The sequence below is a fragment of the Oreochromis aureus genome, linkage group 17, assembly GCF_013358895.1.
Source record: "Oreochromis aureus strain Israel breed Guangdong linkage group 17, ZZ_aureus, whole genome shotgun sequence".
Lineage (NCBI taxonomy): Eukaryota > Metazoa > Chordata > Actinopteri > Cichliformes > Cichlidae > Oreochromis > Oreochromis aureus.
Genome location: NC_052958.1, coordinates 2,679,724 through 2,695,245, shown reverse-complemented (window position 1 = coordinate 2,695,245; position 15,522 = coordinate 2,679,724). Strand labels below are relative to the sequence as shown.

At 40.3% G+C, this 15,522-nt stretch overlaps 1 protein-coding gene across 1 annotated transcript in view; it reads right to left on the bottom strand.

The window, feature by feature from the left end:
* Nucleotides 1-1,330: 1,330 nt before the first annotated feature.
* The window catches only part of anos1b (anosmin 1b), a 48,079-nt gene continuing 33,887 nt past the window's right edge, over nt 1,331-15,522 (bottom strand). The window contains exons 7-15 of the mRNA XM_031758707.2: nt 12,535-12,628; nt 11,764-12,007; nt 6,024-6,162; nt 4,579-4,833; nt 4,101-4,195; nt 3,630-3,792; nt 3,142-3,374; nt 2,404-2,547; nt 1,331-2,304 (exon numbers count right to left, since the gene is read on the bottom strand). Coding sequence (XP_031614567.1) covers nt 2,407-2,547; nt 3,142-3,374; nt 3,630-3,792; nt 4,101-4,195; nt 4,579-4,833; nt 6,024-6,162; nt 11,764-12,007; nt 12,535-12,628 — 1,364 coding nt within the window. The 3' untranslated portion in view covers nt 1,331-2,304; nt 2,404-2,406. The remainder of the gene's footprint in view (nt 2,305-2,403; nt 2,548-3,141; nt 3,375-3,629; nt 3,793-4,100; nt 4,196-4,578; nt 4,834-6,023; nt 6,163-11,763; nt 12,008-12,534; nt 12,629-15,522) is intronic.

Genomic DNA, 15,522 nt, shown 5'->3' with positions numbered 1-15,522 from the left:
AACTCTAGAAGAGATTATATTAATTATATGATTATAACACAAAGAAGCATTGAGGGGCCATGTGCATGGGCGAGAACATCCTTCCCTCAGCCAGACGAGTGAAGATGAGTCATGGATGGGTTTTCCATCATGACAATGGCCCAAAACATATGAGCACAGCAACAAAAGAGTTGTCAGGCAGCAGCCAGTAAACCCTACAGGATTTAGAGAGCTTCTGAAAAGAGGAGTGGGTCAAAATCCCTCCTGAGATGTTTGCAAACCTGGTGACCAACTACAAGAAACATGTTACCGATGTCCTTTGCAATAAGAGTTTCTCCATCAAGCGCTAAGTGATGTTTTGCTTGGAGATTAAATACTTAGTTCACTCAATGACATGTAAACCAGTTTATAACATTTATGGAATTTTTTTTCTTTCTTTTTGGTTTATTTTCTATCTCACTCCATTAAAACGAAACTCCCATTAAAATTAAAAGTTTTGTAATCGTGGTATTGATGGTGTGGTGTAACATTGATTTCATTGCAATTTTCGGTAGACCTTAAATGAATTTTTCAGCCCTGTAAATGTTCCTGTCAACTCCTGCACTTACAAAGCTTCGTTAAGGCAAATCCACTGTGAGCCTGTAACATGAAAAAATAAATAAATAAAACCAGCTGATTCTGGAATAATCAGTTGGGACATATTCACTGAATTTTCAAGAAATGACCGATGTTTAGTAAAAACTGAGCATGCTAGCCAGACAGAAGTGAATCTGCTCCCTGCCAAGTTTCCTGATGAGCCTGAAGAAGTTACTGTTTATTTTATTCGTTCTTGCAGTCGATCGATGTAAAACATATAAACGGCTTAACCTGCAGAAATTTCCCCCCTTGAAATATTAATGACAGCTTGGTTATAAAAGCTGATTAGTTATTAATCAGCTTTTATAAACAATCTGTTATTAGTGAAGGAACACAGACTGCGACCTTTGGACAATATGAGGTGACAGTTAATGCACAATCAAATTTAAACGTGTTTAAACTCTGTAACAACATGACTCTAAGGCAGATGAAGCTACAGCACGTTTTCCTGGACTGAAACATTTATTATACTTTACTTTGCACTGTTTAAATTAAACTAATACCTCTAAAAGCTTTGGACTTAATGTAGTTACTGTTATTACTGATTACCCAGCTGGTGTCATCTGCAGTGATAAAACCTAGAGGATTCGATATCACCATTAAATAGCTCAGACTTCACGGTTACAGTCAACATTTGCTCTCTGCTTTCACAAACGCTATGAGCATCATTATGAACATCATCATCTTTCATATTTACCACATCAGTGACACAACATATACCATATTTTTATCATCTTTAATTACAAAAAAAAAAAAGAAACAGAAAACAATAAATAAATCTACCAGTCAAAAAAAGTAAAAGCTTAAACTACAAATTATGAACAGGAAAAGGTTACATAAGAGAATATTAACTTACTGGTTGCACACCAGCAGTTTCCAACAGACTCAAAGCAACAATCTGACTTTTAACAAAGGAGTCTGACGACCACAGGTGTAGCTACGTTAGCTTTCATCGTTTAATGAAATGGGCGTACTATTATGTAAAAAATTATTCACACAGCCCGGATTTGGTCAAACAATTACATTTACAAAAGTAAAAACAAGCAAACAAACAAACAAGTTTAAAACATACGGACAAAATATGAAAATGTCTGAGTTTACATTAAGACCGCACTAACCTCAGAGATTATGCAGCAGATTATGCATCCAGATATAACAGTCGGCCTGTTGTTGCTATACATAACTTATTGTACATAAGGTCAGTGCTATGTTTTCTCTACTAGCATGATCAAAAACAACAGACACACAGAGTCTCCGTCCAAGTGTCATTTGGCTCGAGTGACGTAAGCTTTTTAGACTTTATGAATCTCATCTTTATCCAAACGCAGCCGTGCGAGAAGTCTCAATTTTCACAGACATGAGAAAAATAAAACAGGGATGTGGTTGTCGGTACCAACACAAACTCGCACCATGCATATGTACAGTTGATATTAAATTCTTACAAAATAATAAAGGCTCATGCTGTTAACCATTAGAGCAAGCCCGTAACCTTCATAATCTTTGGAAAGTGATTCGATGAGAAAAAAAAAAATACAAAAGAGAAAATATCTTTAATCTGAGAGGAATCTAAATTTCAGAGATTAACGTTCTTTATTTTATAGTTTAAGTCATGTTCCCTTAGTGCACAGTGGAAGACTACAGAAAAGTAGACGCTTTTGTAAGTGATGGTGGAGGTGTTGCAGCTGGAGCCTGCAAGAAAAGATCGGTACAGGTAAGAGAACAAAAGAGGAAAGATTTTCAAAAAGTGAACGTTTCAGAGAAAAAAATAAATTGTGCTTATGTGATTACCTATTAAAGCGTTGTGTTGATAGCTGGAGTATATATGGTCTTGGAGACTGCGGCGCCACTGCTGCCCCCTGCTGTTAGCACCTGGAGCTGCAGCTGGTAAACGCTGTCGGCCTGGAGACCAAAGACTGTCACCGACCTCTGAGACTGCGGAGGAAGAAGAAAGTTCACAAAAAAAGAATCTCACTAAAGTAAAAGCATAAATAGGATGAAATGTAAAATGAAGAGGCCAAACCTAATACTTTTTTTCTTTTTAAATGGTAACAATGGCTCTCACCTCCAGGTTCATCAGCACTGCTTACTAAGCCATATCAACCTATCTATCACACAGTGGGTCACAGTTATATTCTCTAAGAGGCAAAAAATGTTGGTAAGCACTGTAGTTTTAAGCACAGGATGTTTCAATAGACATTTGTTGGGGACTACTTTCAGGCATGTGTGTGATATTCTAGCAACTAAACAACTAAAAAAATAATAAATTACAATCAACGGCGTGTGTCATTGATGGGTTTTTAACAGTAAGCTCTGAAGTCTGGTAATGTTTATTATAATTTTTTACTGAGTGATTATTTTTTTTGTTCATTTCATTTTTGATTCCCCAAAGCTTAATTCTCTAAAAGACAAAGGCAAAAAAGAAACTGGACATGAAACTGCTTTTTGACTCACACAAAAACACAAACACACCGTCTCTAGTCATTTTCCTCGATAGCTGTCACTATCTACGCTTTCGCTTTGTCTCACCGGTGCGATAGTCTGTGTCTGGGAGATGAGCGTGTCTTCCAGTCCATCGGTTTTCCCCGAAACCTCTGACTGAAGCGTCCAGGTAAACTGGAAACCCTCGACAGCTGTCGGGTGAAGCGCGTGCTGGGACAACCTCCAATGAAAGGTGGCGAGCAGAGTACCGTTGACCTGTTGGAAGTCTGCGGTCAGTCGTTCTGGACGCAGTACTACCTTTCTGCCTGACAGGAGGCGCTCTGATGCAAAGGGAAGCCAAAACATTATCTGAATGATTTCAAACCATGTTAAATTAAGGAGTTTGATTATAATGACAATCATGTGAATTGAACAGTTAACCGAGTGCATGCAAAAAAGGCTGTTTAGCAAAACTACTTGAATGTTGTGAGATTATGTGGTTTTTCAGTGCTTGTATTCAAACTGATCATCAAAAAGGTATTTTAAAAAAAGGATTAGTGAACACCACGAATACATCTGTAAGTAGTTACCCCTACCCTCAGTGTTGCACGGAAAACTTTTGCCTCCCCTGACCCTGACAGAGGAGCAAGTCGGGGTTGTAAGCCAGGCAACAGCCTCTGACCGTGGGTCAGCTTTCAGCGCCACAGCAACCCGGTACTTACAGGCGAACAGCAAGCCTGTGATGGTGTGATGAGTGCCCTGCAGAGAGGGGAAATTTAAAAAAAAAGGAAATGTTTATAGTTATAGTTAAAACTGACACACATATTACTCCTATTTTTGTCTCCACACCTGTCTCATAAGCAGCTTGTAATATAAAAAGTGTATCGAGTATTTCTTAGAGACACAATACACACACACAGAGACTGAACTGTACTGCTCCATAGAAGTGCACTTATTCATGTTATGATGATGCAATGTGATGTCTAATCCACGCATATACACACAGTTGCAGTTACAGAATAACAACACATCTTTACAGTGTTCAGCCCCCACCCGTGTGCGTATACCTGCACCGTAGTTGATCTCTCCGTGCTTGTCACATTAGCGCTGCAGGTATGCGGTCGCCACCTCAAACTGTACGGCCCAGCCTGTCTCTGTCTCGCTGTTAGCGAAAAGACCAAAGAGTTTACTTTTTGTGTGTAAAAACTAATGATATAGAAAAATAAATGCTTCTTTTGTCAACTTTTTTTAACTTCTTATCAGCTTGATTTGAAGAATTAACTGTTGTTTTTTCTGTGACTTCAACATTTCAGTGAGTGGAATCGAGTGTAAAAACCAAAATCACCCATTTGAAATTGATTAAGCCTTAAGTCAGGGGCTGGAAGGCTCGGCTTACGCTAATTTGAGTTACTACAGTGGACCTGTGGGATTATCTAACACATAATAAAGCTTAGAGCCGACTGACTCTACTCTTATTCAAGTTGAATATTTTTATAATCTTCTCAGGAGTGTGTTCAGTTGTTTAGTGTTTCTAGACCAACTCACCATGCTGAGGCCACTTCCAGAACACCTTCACCTGGAGCTGGTTGTTATGGTAATGAGGGGCGGCGACCTCCAGCCGCAGGTTTCCGAGGGCGACGGGGCTCAGAGGGGTTTCAGGGTGAGGGAGAGAGGAGGAAAGCGGGAGGTCAGAGGAAGAAGGCGAGAAAGAAGAGAGCGAAAGAGAAGAAGGAAGGGAGGATGAAGATGAAGAGGAAGAAGAGGGGAGCTCATTGGAGAAATCATCACCTTTGGTCGAGTCTGGTCGAGTCAGGTCGAGAGGACGGAAAAGAGACGGAGGAAAATAACTCAGCGTAAAACTTTACTTTTGTGTGTCTCCAAATTGTTTTCTCTGTGGATTGCATATTGACCATGTGCATGTTTTGTGTATACAGACCTGTTACACAGCACAGGGAACTTACACTGTGGAATTATCATAAACTGGTAATGAGACTGCAGCTGTAGCTAGCGGAAACACTCCTTGGCCTAACTGACCCTCATTAGGGATGAGCAAACAGCTAATGAGCTAACAGCTAACAGAGACTATGTAAAAATATTAATACTCCCAAATTATGAATGGCAGTATGTTCCATATAAAGTTGTTGGTATGGGGTTTGGTAATAGAGCTGCAGCTGGCTATAATCCTCTGCTGAGCTGACCCGATAGGTCACCTATAAATACCTCTGTTGCCTGGAAGACCATTAACATCACCAACTTTCCACTGTACTCTGTGTTTAAACAGTGCAGCTGTATGTAGACAGAATATGTCGAGAGTCAGCAAACGAAGCAGCTCTGAACTTACAGGAAAATCATTAACTCAATAACGTATGGCTCTGCTAACAAACAGCTTCTGTGGACTGTGCTGCATAAGTAGTATTTCCTAATGTCATGACAAGCTAACAATGACATATTCAAAAATAAGTAACTAATAATTTATGGCTTTCTTGCTGAATCGCAACAACACTAAAGTCTAAACTTGGCCAGGAAGGCTGCATTTATTTAGCACCTCTTATATTTGTAATGTTTATTTCCACATGACAAAAACTCTCCAAAATCCACTGAAGGCTCGATGGTAATCATCCAAACTGTTGAGAGAGATGGCTTGGATTTATGGTAAACTATGTAATGCAAATGCACAAACATTTACACCTAGAAATAATTACTTAAAATGAACTACAGCTGTGAGAAGCAGTGGCGCTGCCATGCACTCTCACACACTCAAGTCCCACCACAAAAAAAGCACATTTATACTTGACTCAAATTAAATGAATGCTTCAGACGTTTTGGGAAATTGCTTTCTTGCTGACAGTTGGAGGCTCCAGGATGGCGCTTGCACATAACCCCACCCCTCTGTACAATTTTACTCTTTTTGCATTGAAGAAATATACTTGGCATCTTAATTGTAAAGTCAAATCACCTGGCCCCACAGGACAGCTGTTTGCTTTCATTACCTGCATGAGGGATGGTAGTGAAGACAAGCTGTGCTCTAGGACTCTTCAGTCTCTTCTGACCCCAGTAGGCCACCGTCTGGACAGAGAGCAGGTAGGAAGTTGCAGGTGGTAGACCGTGCAGCCACACTTCACACTGCGCCTAAAAGACAGGAATAGAAGGACTGATTATAGAGACGGATTTTGTCTTTTTTTGCACGTGTAGTCCAACAAATGAGCAACTTTTCAGTCTGTACTGCTGCAGATTTACTAGCTAAATCTGGACAGGGATCACGTAAAGAGTGACACCATCATAAAAATGCTGAAGAACACTAACAACACTAACGCTGCAGACGAGGTCCAAGAAAACCTGCTAACTTTGATACGTCGTCAGCATCATCGCCATAGAAACCCCAGTTGTGTCACCCTCTCCATGGTCCCTCCTCAGGACTGACAGTCCAGGCCTGTTCTGCATTAGCCTGCTGTTTGACTGACAGCTCGTTAACAGGCTCTCAGTCAATCAGGTCTGTTTGTCTGTGTGGACTGGTACTAGTCACAACAAAGAGATGATTGCATGATAAATCTGGGTGTGTGTGCTTCCTGCACACAAAGTGGGGTAAAAGGATTTCCATTACCTTTGAGATAGACAAAACATGTGCCTTGTACAGCTGTGTGTGTGTGTGTGTGTGTGTGTGTGTGTGTGTGTGTGTGTGTGTGTGTCGTTTGTGTAGCGGATAGAGCGAGAGACGTTTGGAATAATGTCAGTGGACATTACATGTAAGAAAGCTATGAACTATATATTTAAAAGCACTGATTCAGCAGAGTCTTTTTCACATTCGAGTACTTCCTCTGAATTCCCCACTTTACCACGAGGTTTAAATGCTAGCTTTCTCCACTACTGCAGAAATTCCTGATTGACAGGATATGTGTTTTATCCCAATCCTGGGAATATAACATGTTGTGCTCACAGACTGCTTTCTGTGATATGAAAACAGTTTCACACAGCATAGCTATGATAGCTATGTTGTTCTGGGTCCTACCTACCTGTTGTGATTCTGATTTGTGTGTATGTGTGTGTGTTTGTAGATGCAGCTGCAAGTAGGAAACACTAGTTAGGGGGGGCTCATTTAAATTCCAGACCTCCCAGTCAAGCAGAACAGAGGACCAGACTACAGATAAATGGCTCCACCAGGCTCAGTCTGGGATCGCCATCACTACTTAGGATAGCTACGTCCATATGAGTGTGCCGCACTTTGATGTTTATGCTTGAGCTTTTTGTCTGAAGTAAATGTTAACATCGTACTTCAAAAAGAGGATCTAAAGCTGAAGAGTCTCGTACAAGTACTGTGTTTACCATTTGGAAGAAAAAATGTTCAGTCAGTCCACCGGCTACCGTACCTGTTACGTCAAAGCTGTAATATCTGTGTTATTTACTGTGATTATGGGTATTTTGGTACTGCTGACTGGACTTAACTGCATCATAAGCGTATTACATCATCATCATCATCATCATTCCTATAATCAGGATAAGAAAATCCCCCCCTTTAAGTATAACGGCTGCATTAAATATAATTTAAACAGCACATTTAAAAAAATCTTTCACAAGTTAGAAGTCTCTGAATTAAGCAACAAAACAGCAATGTGTTACTTTGTAAACTGACTTCATATCCCATCATTCTTTGCATCTCATTCTTGGACCACATGAGTACAGATCGTTTTTAGCATCTATAAATTGGAGCTTTATCAATTTTAGTGGAAACGTTTCACAAACATATTTAACAAAGATAAAGAAGAGCATGTTTTTTTTCAATGGCTCATTTTTGCCCCTTATTTGAATTGACATCTTGAATTAAGATGCACATTGTGTCATTTGAAGGATGATTCAAAGTCCTGTTAATGTTCGTAACGCTACAGCTCAGACATGCGGAGTACATCATACACGCTTAATGAGTTTTTATAAGTTTGCTACTCCAGCACAGTAGCTGAATCAAATTTAAGTTTAAGTGTTTAAGATTTTACTGCACAGGCCTGTAAAATCCCCATAGCAATCACAACGAGGACCGTGTGTGTGTGTGTTTACGTGTTTACATATCGTTGTGGGGACCAAACAACGTTAGGGTTAGGCATTCATTTTTGATGGTAAGAGTTAGACAAGGGGCTAGGGAAAAGCAATATGTCAATTAGATGTCCCCACAAATATATGAAAACGTGTGTGTGTGTGTGTGTGTGTGTGTGTGTGTGTAAGGTGCGTACGTTTACAGGCATAATAAAACCTCTCGGGTGCAGCTACACCGCTTGTGTATTCAGGGTATGTGGTGTTATTGTGCGCTGTTATACTTCATAGGAAATATATAATATATGTGCTACATCTTATTCCTATTCAATTCAATTCAACTTTATTTATACGGCACCAAATCACAACAACAGTCGCCTCAAGGTGCTTTATATTGTAAGGTAGACCCTACGATAATACATACAGAAAAAAACCCAACAATCATATGACCCCCTATCATAGCTGGACTGGCCATCGGGCATACCGAGCATTTGCCCGGTGGGCCGATGGTGATTTTTCGTTTTTATGGGCCAACTTTTTGTGCCCATATGCTGTGTTCGGTTTTTTGTCTGGACCAATTACAGCCGATGAGGTCGAACTTTAAAGTTCCGTATTTAGGTGTAAAGGAACGCGATTTGTCCCGAACTTCAGCAAAAATTTAAAAAAAGACACAGGAGTTATTCTGTGTCTTTATGCTGCATAGCTGCCTCTTTTTCTCCCATTCTCTCCCCCTCCCTCTCCTGTTGCTACTTCAATCATGAAACTGATCAATGATCAGCTGATCGGCTTTGCTGTCCTAAGTCCCGTCTCGTTTGTTTATCCCCCACTTTGCGCCAGAAAGACAAAACCAGCGGATGTCGCGCTAAACGACAGCAGCACGTTTAAGCTTGATAAGTTGTTGTTATAATTTATTTAATACTACTTTCTAGTATCAGCTGACGTTTGCTGGAGCCACAGCTGTAAAGGTGCTGGTCAACACACAGTTTCCCTCTCACCAGATATCCAAACCGATATCTGGTGAGAGGGAAACATGAAGTTGAAACCAGGAGATGTCCTTACTGAATCATCAGAGCTGAACAGGTGATGGAGAAACAGGTTTACCTTTTAGGTGACATGAATGAGTGGAAGGGAAGTTATGAACTGTTTCTGAGAGACAAATAACACCAGGATCCTTTTCTATGTAGCTGACAGCTGGTAACTGTGCAGGGGCGGGTCTAGCAAAGTTTTGCCAGGGGGCCAGGTAGGGCATTAAGAGGGAAAGGGGGGCACAAAGATATACTTTTCTTTCTTATTCTCATTTAAAATGTCTAGCTTTTTAATAAATAATTATCTGAATCTTACAACCAAAGTGATCATCTGATGTAAAATATATAAAAATTCATTATTGTATGTAGTAAATATTAAGTCTAATATATACCCTAGTAAGCTATAGTACCTTTTCCTTTGGGAAGGTTCCATGTGTGCAGTCTGCAGTTCTGTTGCAGAAAGATGTTGAATCTATTTAATTACTGTAGAAAAATAATTGGTTTCTGTGCATTTGTTTTACCCTGGCAATAAATTATATTCGATTACGTCGATTAAGCATCATGATGCGGAGGGTGGGGGGTGGTTCCCTATTTTTTTGCTGGGAGTTGGCAACCCTGCTAGTTAGGTATATGTAATTATTGATTAGGTTGTTTGATATTTCCGGTAAGTACTGTTTAAAATACCAGAATAGGGAGGATGGTGTAGGTTTAAGTTTATTAGATTGATACATATATACCAACAAGATAGTGTACATCACTGTCACAACAGCATTTCGTTTCATTCAAAGGCTTTATGGCTTTTCCTATATTACTTGGTGGGCTGGTCTCTAGTCAAAATGCCCGGGCTGGTTTTTTGTCCCAGTACAGTCCTGCCCCCTATGAGCAAGCACTTTGGCGACAGTGGGAAGGAAAAACTCCCTTTTAACAGGAAGAAACCTCCCGCAGAACAAGGCTCAGGGAGGGGCGGGGCCATTTGCTGCGACCGGTTGATGACACTGTACTGAAAGGTGGTTGCTCACATGATACACAATAAATAGGAGTTAGAGGTAGCGAAAATGGAATATTGATCTTATTAACTGATTTTACAATTTTTTTTTACAAAGCCAACTTTGCAGAAAAGAGAGTCCCATCCTTCTGTTACTACATGCTGATTTGCCGGAAAGGACCTAATGCCAAATGCAGCCATTTGTTTATGCATAACTGTCTTAAGGTCCATCACAGACCTTCAGTAAGGTCTGGACTTTGACTAAACCATTGCAACACTCCACTTTTTTTTTTTCAGCAAATCTATCATGGCCAATATGGTGTCACTGTCTTGTTCCATGACCCACTTTAGGCCAAGTTTTAGCTGTCAGACAAATCTGACTCGAGAATATTTTTGTGTACAGAGGAGTTCATGGTCAACTTAATGACTGTGAGGGGCCCAAGTGGCTGCACAACAAGCCTAAATCATCACCCCTCCACCAACCTGCTTGACAGTTGGTATGAGGCGTTTGTGCCCATATGCTGTGTTCGGTTTTTGCTAAAAATGGTGTAATGTATCGCAGCCAAACATCTCCATTTTTGTCTTGTCTGCCCAAACGCCATTGTTCCTGAAGTCTTGGGATTTGTTCAGATGCAACTTTGCAAACCTAAGCTTGCAGGCTTTTTCCTGATAGCACTTCCAAACAAGCTACACATGTTTAGTGTTTTCTAATTGCATTGCCATGAACTTTAACATCTAACATGTCAACTTAGATGTGTATAGTCTGACATGTAGGGTTTGTAGTTCCTGTGAACACTGCACACTCTGACCTTGGAGTGATTTTGCTGGGACGTAAGTGTCCATTCATGGCATTCTTGAATGTTTTTGTCTTGTGAATAATCTTTCTCACTGTAGAAAAATGGACTTTCAGTTGTTTGGAAATGACCTTATAACCCTTGTTACATTCCAACCATCACTTCTCTAAGATCACAGCTTTTCTTTCCTCTTTGGTATTGTGTTAACACACAGCTGAATGCTCCAATCCAACAAGCTGCCAACAGACTTCTGCTTCACAGAGGTGCTCACTCATGCTGATGATTAGTTAATCAAGTGTATTTTACTAGCATCTCTGGCTCTCTTCCACAGCATCCTGTCTTTCCCCCCTCACCCCAACAGGTGGCGGCCAATTGCTGCCCCTCCCTGCTGGAGGTTTCTTCCTGTTAAAAGGGATTTTTTCCTTCCTATTGTCCCCGAAAAGCTTGCTCACAGGGGTTTAATCTGATTGTTGGCATTTTCTCTGTTTTCTTTGTGTAACTGTACAGTCTTTACTTTATAATATAAAGCGCTTTGAGGAAACTGTTTTTGTGATTTGGCGCTGTATAAATAAAACCGAATTGAACTGAATTGAATAGCAGCACCTGAGTGCTCTCAGTTTCTGTTGAGAGGGTAAGTACCTACATACTGCTGAGGTTGGATTTACCTACTTTTAAGACCTGCAATATCCTGAAATGTGAAACGTTATATTTGAAAGAGAGTACTTTCATTTTCACCTTTTTTCGTAAGTTACAAAATTGAATCTTGAAACATCTTGAAAATTGAAATTGAAATGTCTTAAAATCCACTTATTATATGTTTATGTTCCTAAACATAAAGCATAAAGAAACAAGATAAATGACCACACTTTTTATTTTGTATAATTAAGCTTGCAGAAAGTTGACTTACCCCCTGAGTCACTCTGCTGTTGCTCTCCTTCCTACCCTGTGCTGGTGTGCGTGACTGTGCAGGTCGTATGTGCGTGTTACTGGCTACTGTATGCGTTTGTGCTTGCAGCGTGTGTTTGTGTTTTTGTGCTGCGTGCGTATGGCGAGACATCCAGGTGATTCGGTAGTTGTGCACAGGGAGGTCTCCTTCCTTGGGGGGCTCCCAGCGTAATAAGACCGCCACTGTGACGCCACTCTCCATCGACCTTAGGAGGCAAAAGTTGTACAACGTTATAGTGTAAATGTAAACAGTCCCATTAAGGAAGAAGCAAAAAGTGCAGTGCTTCCCTAACAGTGAAAATGATTCTCTGCTTGTTTGTCAGCTGCTTTCAGCATCGGGTTTACAATCTCTATCTAATCTCTATTTACTCCCTGTATGTATAGACGAGGCTCAGACACTTTATATCATGCTGAACAGAAGCTACAATTTAAGTCATCACCTCTGTTATTAAATGTTATTGGAATATCGCTGTTGATCCAAGCCATGGTCTGAACTTTAAATGACCTTGTTTTGCAGAATGAAAAATAGAGAAGACACCGAAGGATGTAATTGAACAAGGATAAACTGTAATTTCAGCTCATATACACAATCACACAACAGAAGACGCGTTTTATAGGCTTGACCACAGTTTATGACTGATTTCCCAGCTGCAGTGGTAAATAGATGTATTTTAAACATTATATATAAAATCATGCATCTGATAATCCTTCACTGACATAGCTTTTTAGATACCTTTCTGTGAACTGGGATGCTGATTGTGGACCAGTCCAATTCAGTGTCTGGTTGCTCACTCTGACATTCATTGGCGGTTCTGGAGGCGAAGGGTCTCCATAGAGACACAGAAAGAAAAACACCAGTTAGGCAATAAAATGGAACAAAATACTGTCTTAAGTTCATTTGGAGATCTGAGGATAGACCTAAACAATGTTGCAGGTCTTTTTTCTTCCACTTCACTTGTCCATTGACCTCTGCTGAAGTCATTGGGGTCCCAGTGAAGACAAGGCCATCACCCTTCTCCAGTTCTCTCTGTCCTCCACAGCTCTCTGGGACTCTGCCTGTCCACTACTGGATGTTGTCCTCCCATCTCTTTCTCTGCCTACCTTGTCACTTCTCTCCTGGTATGTGTTGGAGAGGGCAGCTGAGAGCAGACAATCCAGGGCAAGTTCAACTGTAGTACGAAACCAGCTGCCTGTGTTTCCATTCATGAGAACGGCGCCTGTGGCCTTGTCATCCAGGTGTTTGATGACTGAAACAATGTTAGTGGTCCCCCCAGCCAGTCGCAGCAGATGGCCCCGCCCCTCCCTGAGCCTGGTTCTGCCGGAGGTTTCTTCCTGTTAAAAGGGAGTTTTTGCTTCCCACTGTTGCCAAAGTGCTTGCTCAAAGGCTTTTTTTTCTGTAGAGGTTTTGCTTAGTGTTTACTGAAGCCTGCCTGTTCTTCAGCAATGATAGACTGCTATGGGCACAACACCTTGGTTAACAGGGTCACTATTTAACTAGAATTACATAAAATAATGTCAGATTACTCAAACGACTTTAACTTTCTTTTTTTTCATTTTTTTTTTTAGGACTTTATCTTTCTTAACCAAAACCAAGACATTAGTATATTGAAAGATCCACACAGAGCACCTTCCTTCCTTGAAATTAAAAAAAATATATCTTTATTTGTTTATGTATTTATTATTTACAACTATTTAATAACTATTTCACAACTATTTAATCCTAAAATTATAATTTTTTCTTCTCATTAAAACCCCAGAATATAAATATGTATTTATTTTTCTGTATTAAAGTTACTGCACACAATCTGTCTCTTGCTTTGTTTCACTCCCAGATCTTGAAGTTTTAGGTTTCCAGATGAGAAATTTGGACACTGGAACGTCCATAAAGACAAACTGTGATTTTTATTTAACACCAAATTAATGTTAAAAAAAGTAAAATTGAACATTGTGTTTTCTCTTCTGCAAAAAAAATTAATAATAGTACAGTGGTCCCTCGCTATAACGCGGTTCACCTTTCGCGGCCTCGCTGTTTCACAGATTTTTTTTGTACAATTTTGCATGCTTTTTTTGTTTAACAGTGCATTGTGTTCTGCATCCTGATTGGCTGTAGACCATTGTCAATCAATCTCCTCCGTGTCTCCTGTACAGTACAGAATGCGTTCAGCTTGTCAAATGTACATAAATCTTCGATCTCTGTGCTGTACTGTGTGTTTGTAAGTTTTCTCCCCAACAAACACAACAATGTCGACGAAACGTTTTGCACCGTCAAAGGCTCCTGCGGTCGCACCCAAAGGCAGAGGACGATGCTAACCATCGCACAAAAAGTTGGACTTCTGGACCTGCTAAAGGAAGGTAGAAGCTGCCGTATTTTTCGGATTATAAGGCGCATTAAGCAAAACAAAACAGATAAGTCAAACTTTAACTCAACTCATTCTTCTTGCTTCCTCTACTTCTGTACCATTAATTCATTGAATTCTCTGGCAGCTGCTCTATTCCCATGTTCTGGACCTGAAAACAGGGTTTGAGCTTTGGTTTCATTCTGTAATACTGGACTTATTTTTCTACGAAGGTTTGAACTTTGAGAGTTTAAACAAGAGAGTGTGAAAATGTTCTTGCCTGTCTGAGAAAAGTGTATAAAGTGTGTAGTGAGGGGCTTTACAGCCTTAAAACATCTATAATAATAGTAAAAACTAAAGTTGGCTACTTCGCGGATTTCACCTATCGCGGGTTATTTTTAGAACGTAACTCCCGCAATAAACGAGGGACCACTATACAGTACAAGCTAAAGGCTTAATTTTTGTTGCTGGGTGTTAAAATATCTTTTTTTTTCTTTTTCTTTGTAATTTGTGTCTAAAATTGACACTTTTGCAATTTGAATTCTGCCAAACTTTTGATATCAACAAAAGGGAAGAGGAGTGATTCCTTTACAACAAAGACCAGCTTGACTTACTTTTTCTCGGGGCTAAAAGCGCATTTCCTCTTGGTTTGATTCAAGTCTACAGAGCCAATTAGATTTCAAGCATCAAAGGTGGGTGATACTGGAGAAACCTTACGTCCTTTTCAGTAGCTGCCACACAGAGCAAAGGCCACCACTGCTGGTAACCGTATGAGTCTTTCAACGGTGACTCTGTATCTCATTAGAGCCCCAAATCCCTGATCCTGTATTTGATTAAAACTACAAAATGCATCTGATTAGAACTACATCCCCCATGGCAGGCCTCCCATAGCCCCAGGCTGTGCTTGGCTGACCTAAATGCAAAGATCAAAGTTGGGGCAAAACATTGGAAACTCCATGACCAGGACTGCTTGTGCGTATGCATACGTGGTGTTTTGTGTTACATCTCAGTGCCAGCAGTAATTGCCAGATGAGAATCAAAACACGTTCTTCTCTGAGGGCTTTTCCTGTCAGTGTGCATCTCTCAATGAACTAATGTTTTATTTCATAAAGTGAAGACATCAAGATTACTTTTCTGATCCAAATATCCCTTCATGATTACTACTGGCAGGTCCCACATAACCCGAACATCTCAGCAAGATGTAAAGCGGTTTCCAAGTTTCACTCTGGTTAGCGTCAGGTCACCGTGCAGAAAGCACAACTCTCTTAACATCTGCCAGCTTCCGGATTTGTGACCCCTGACCTCCAACCTCTGACTAATCAGACTAATGAGGTAGAAACACAAGACTCTGGCTGCCATCTGATGGTATTTGAAATGTTCAAGTG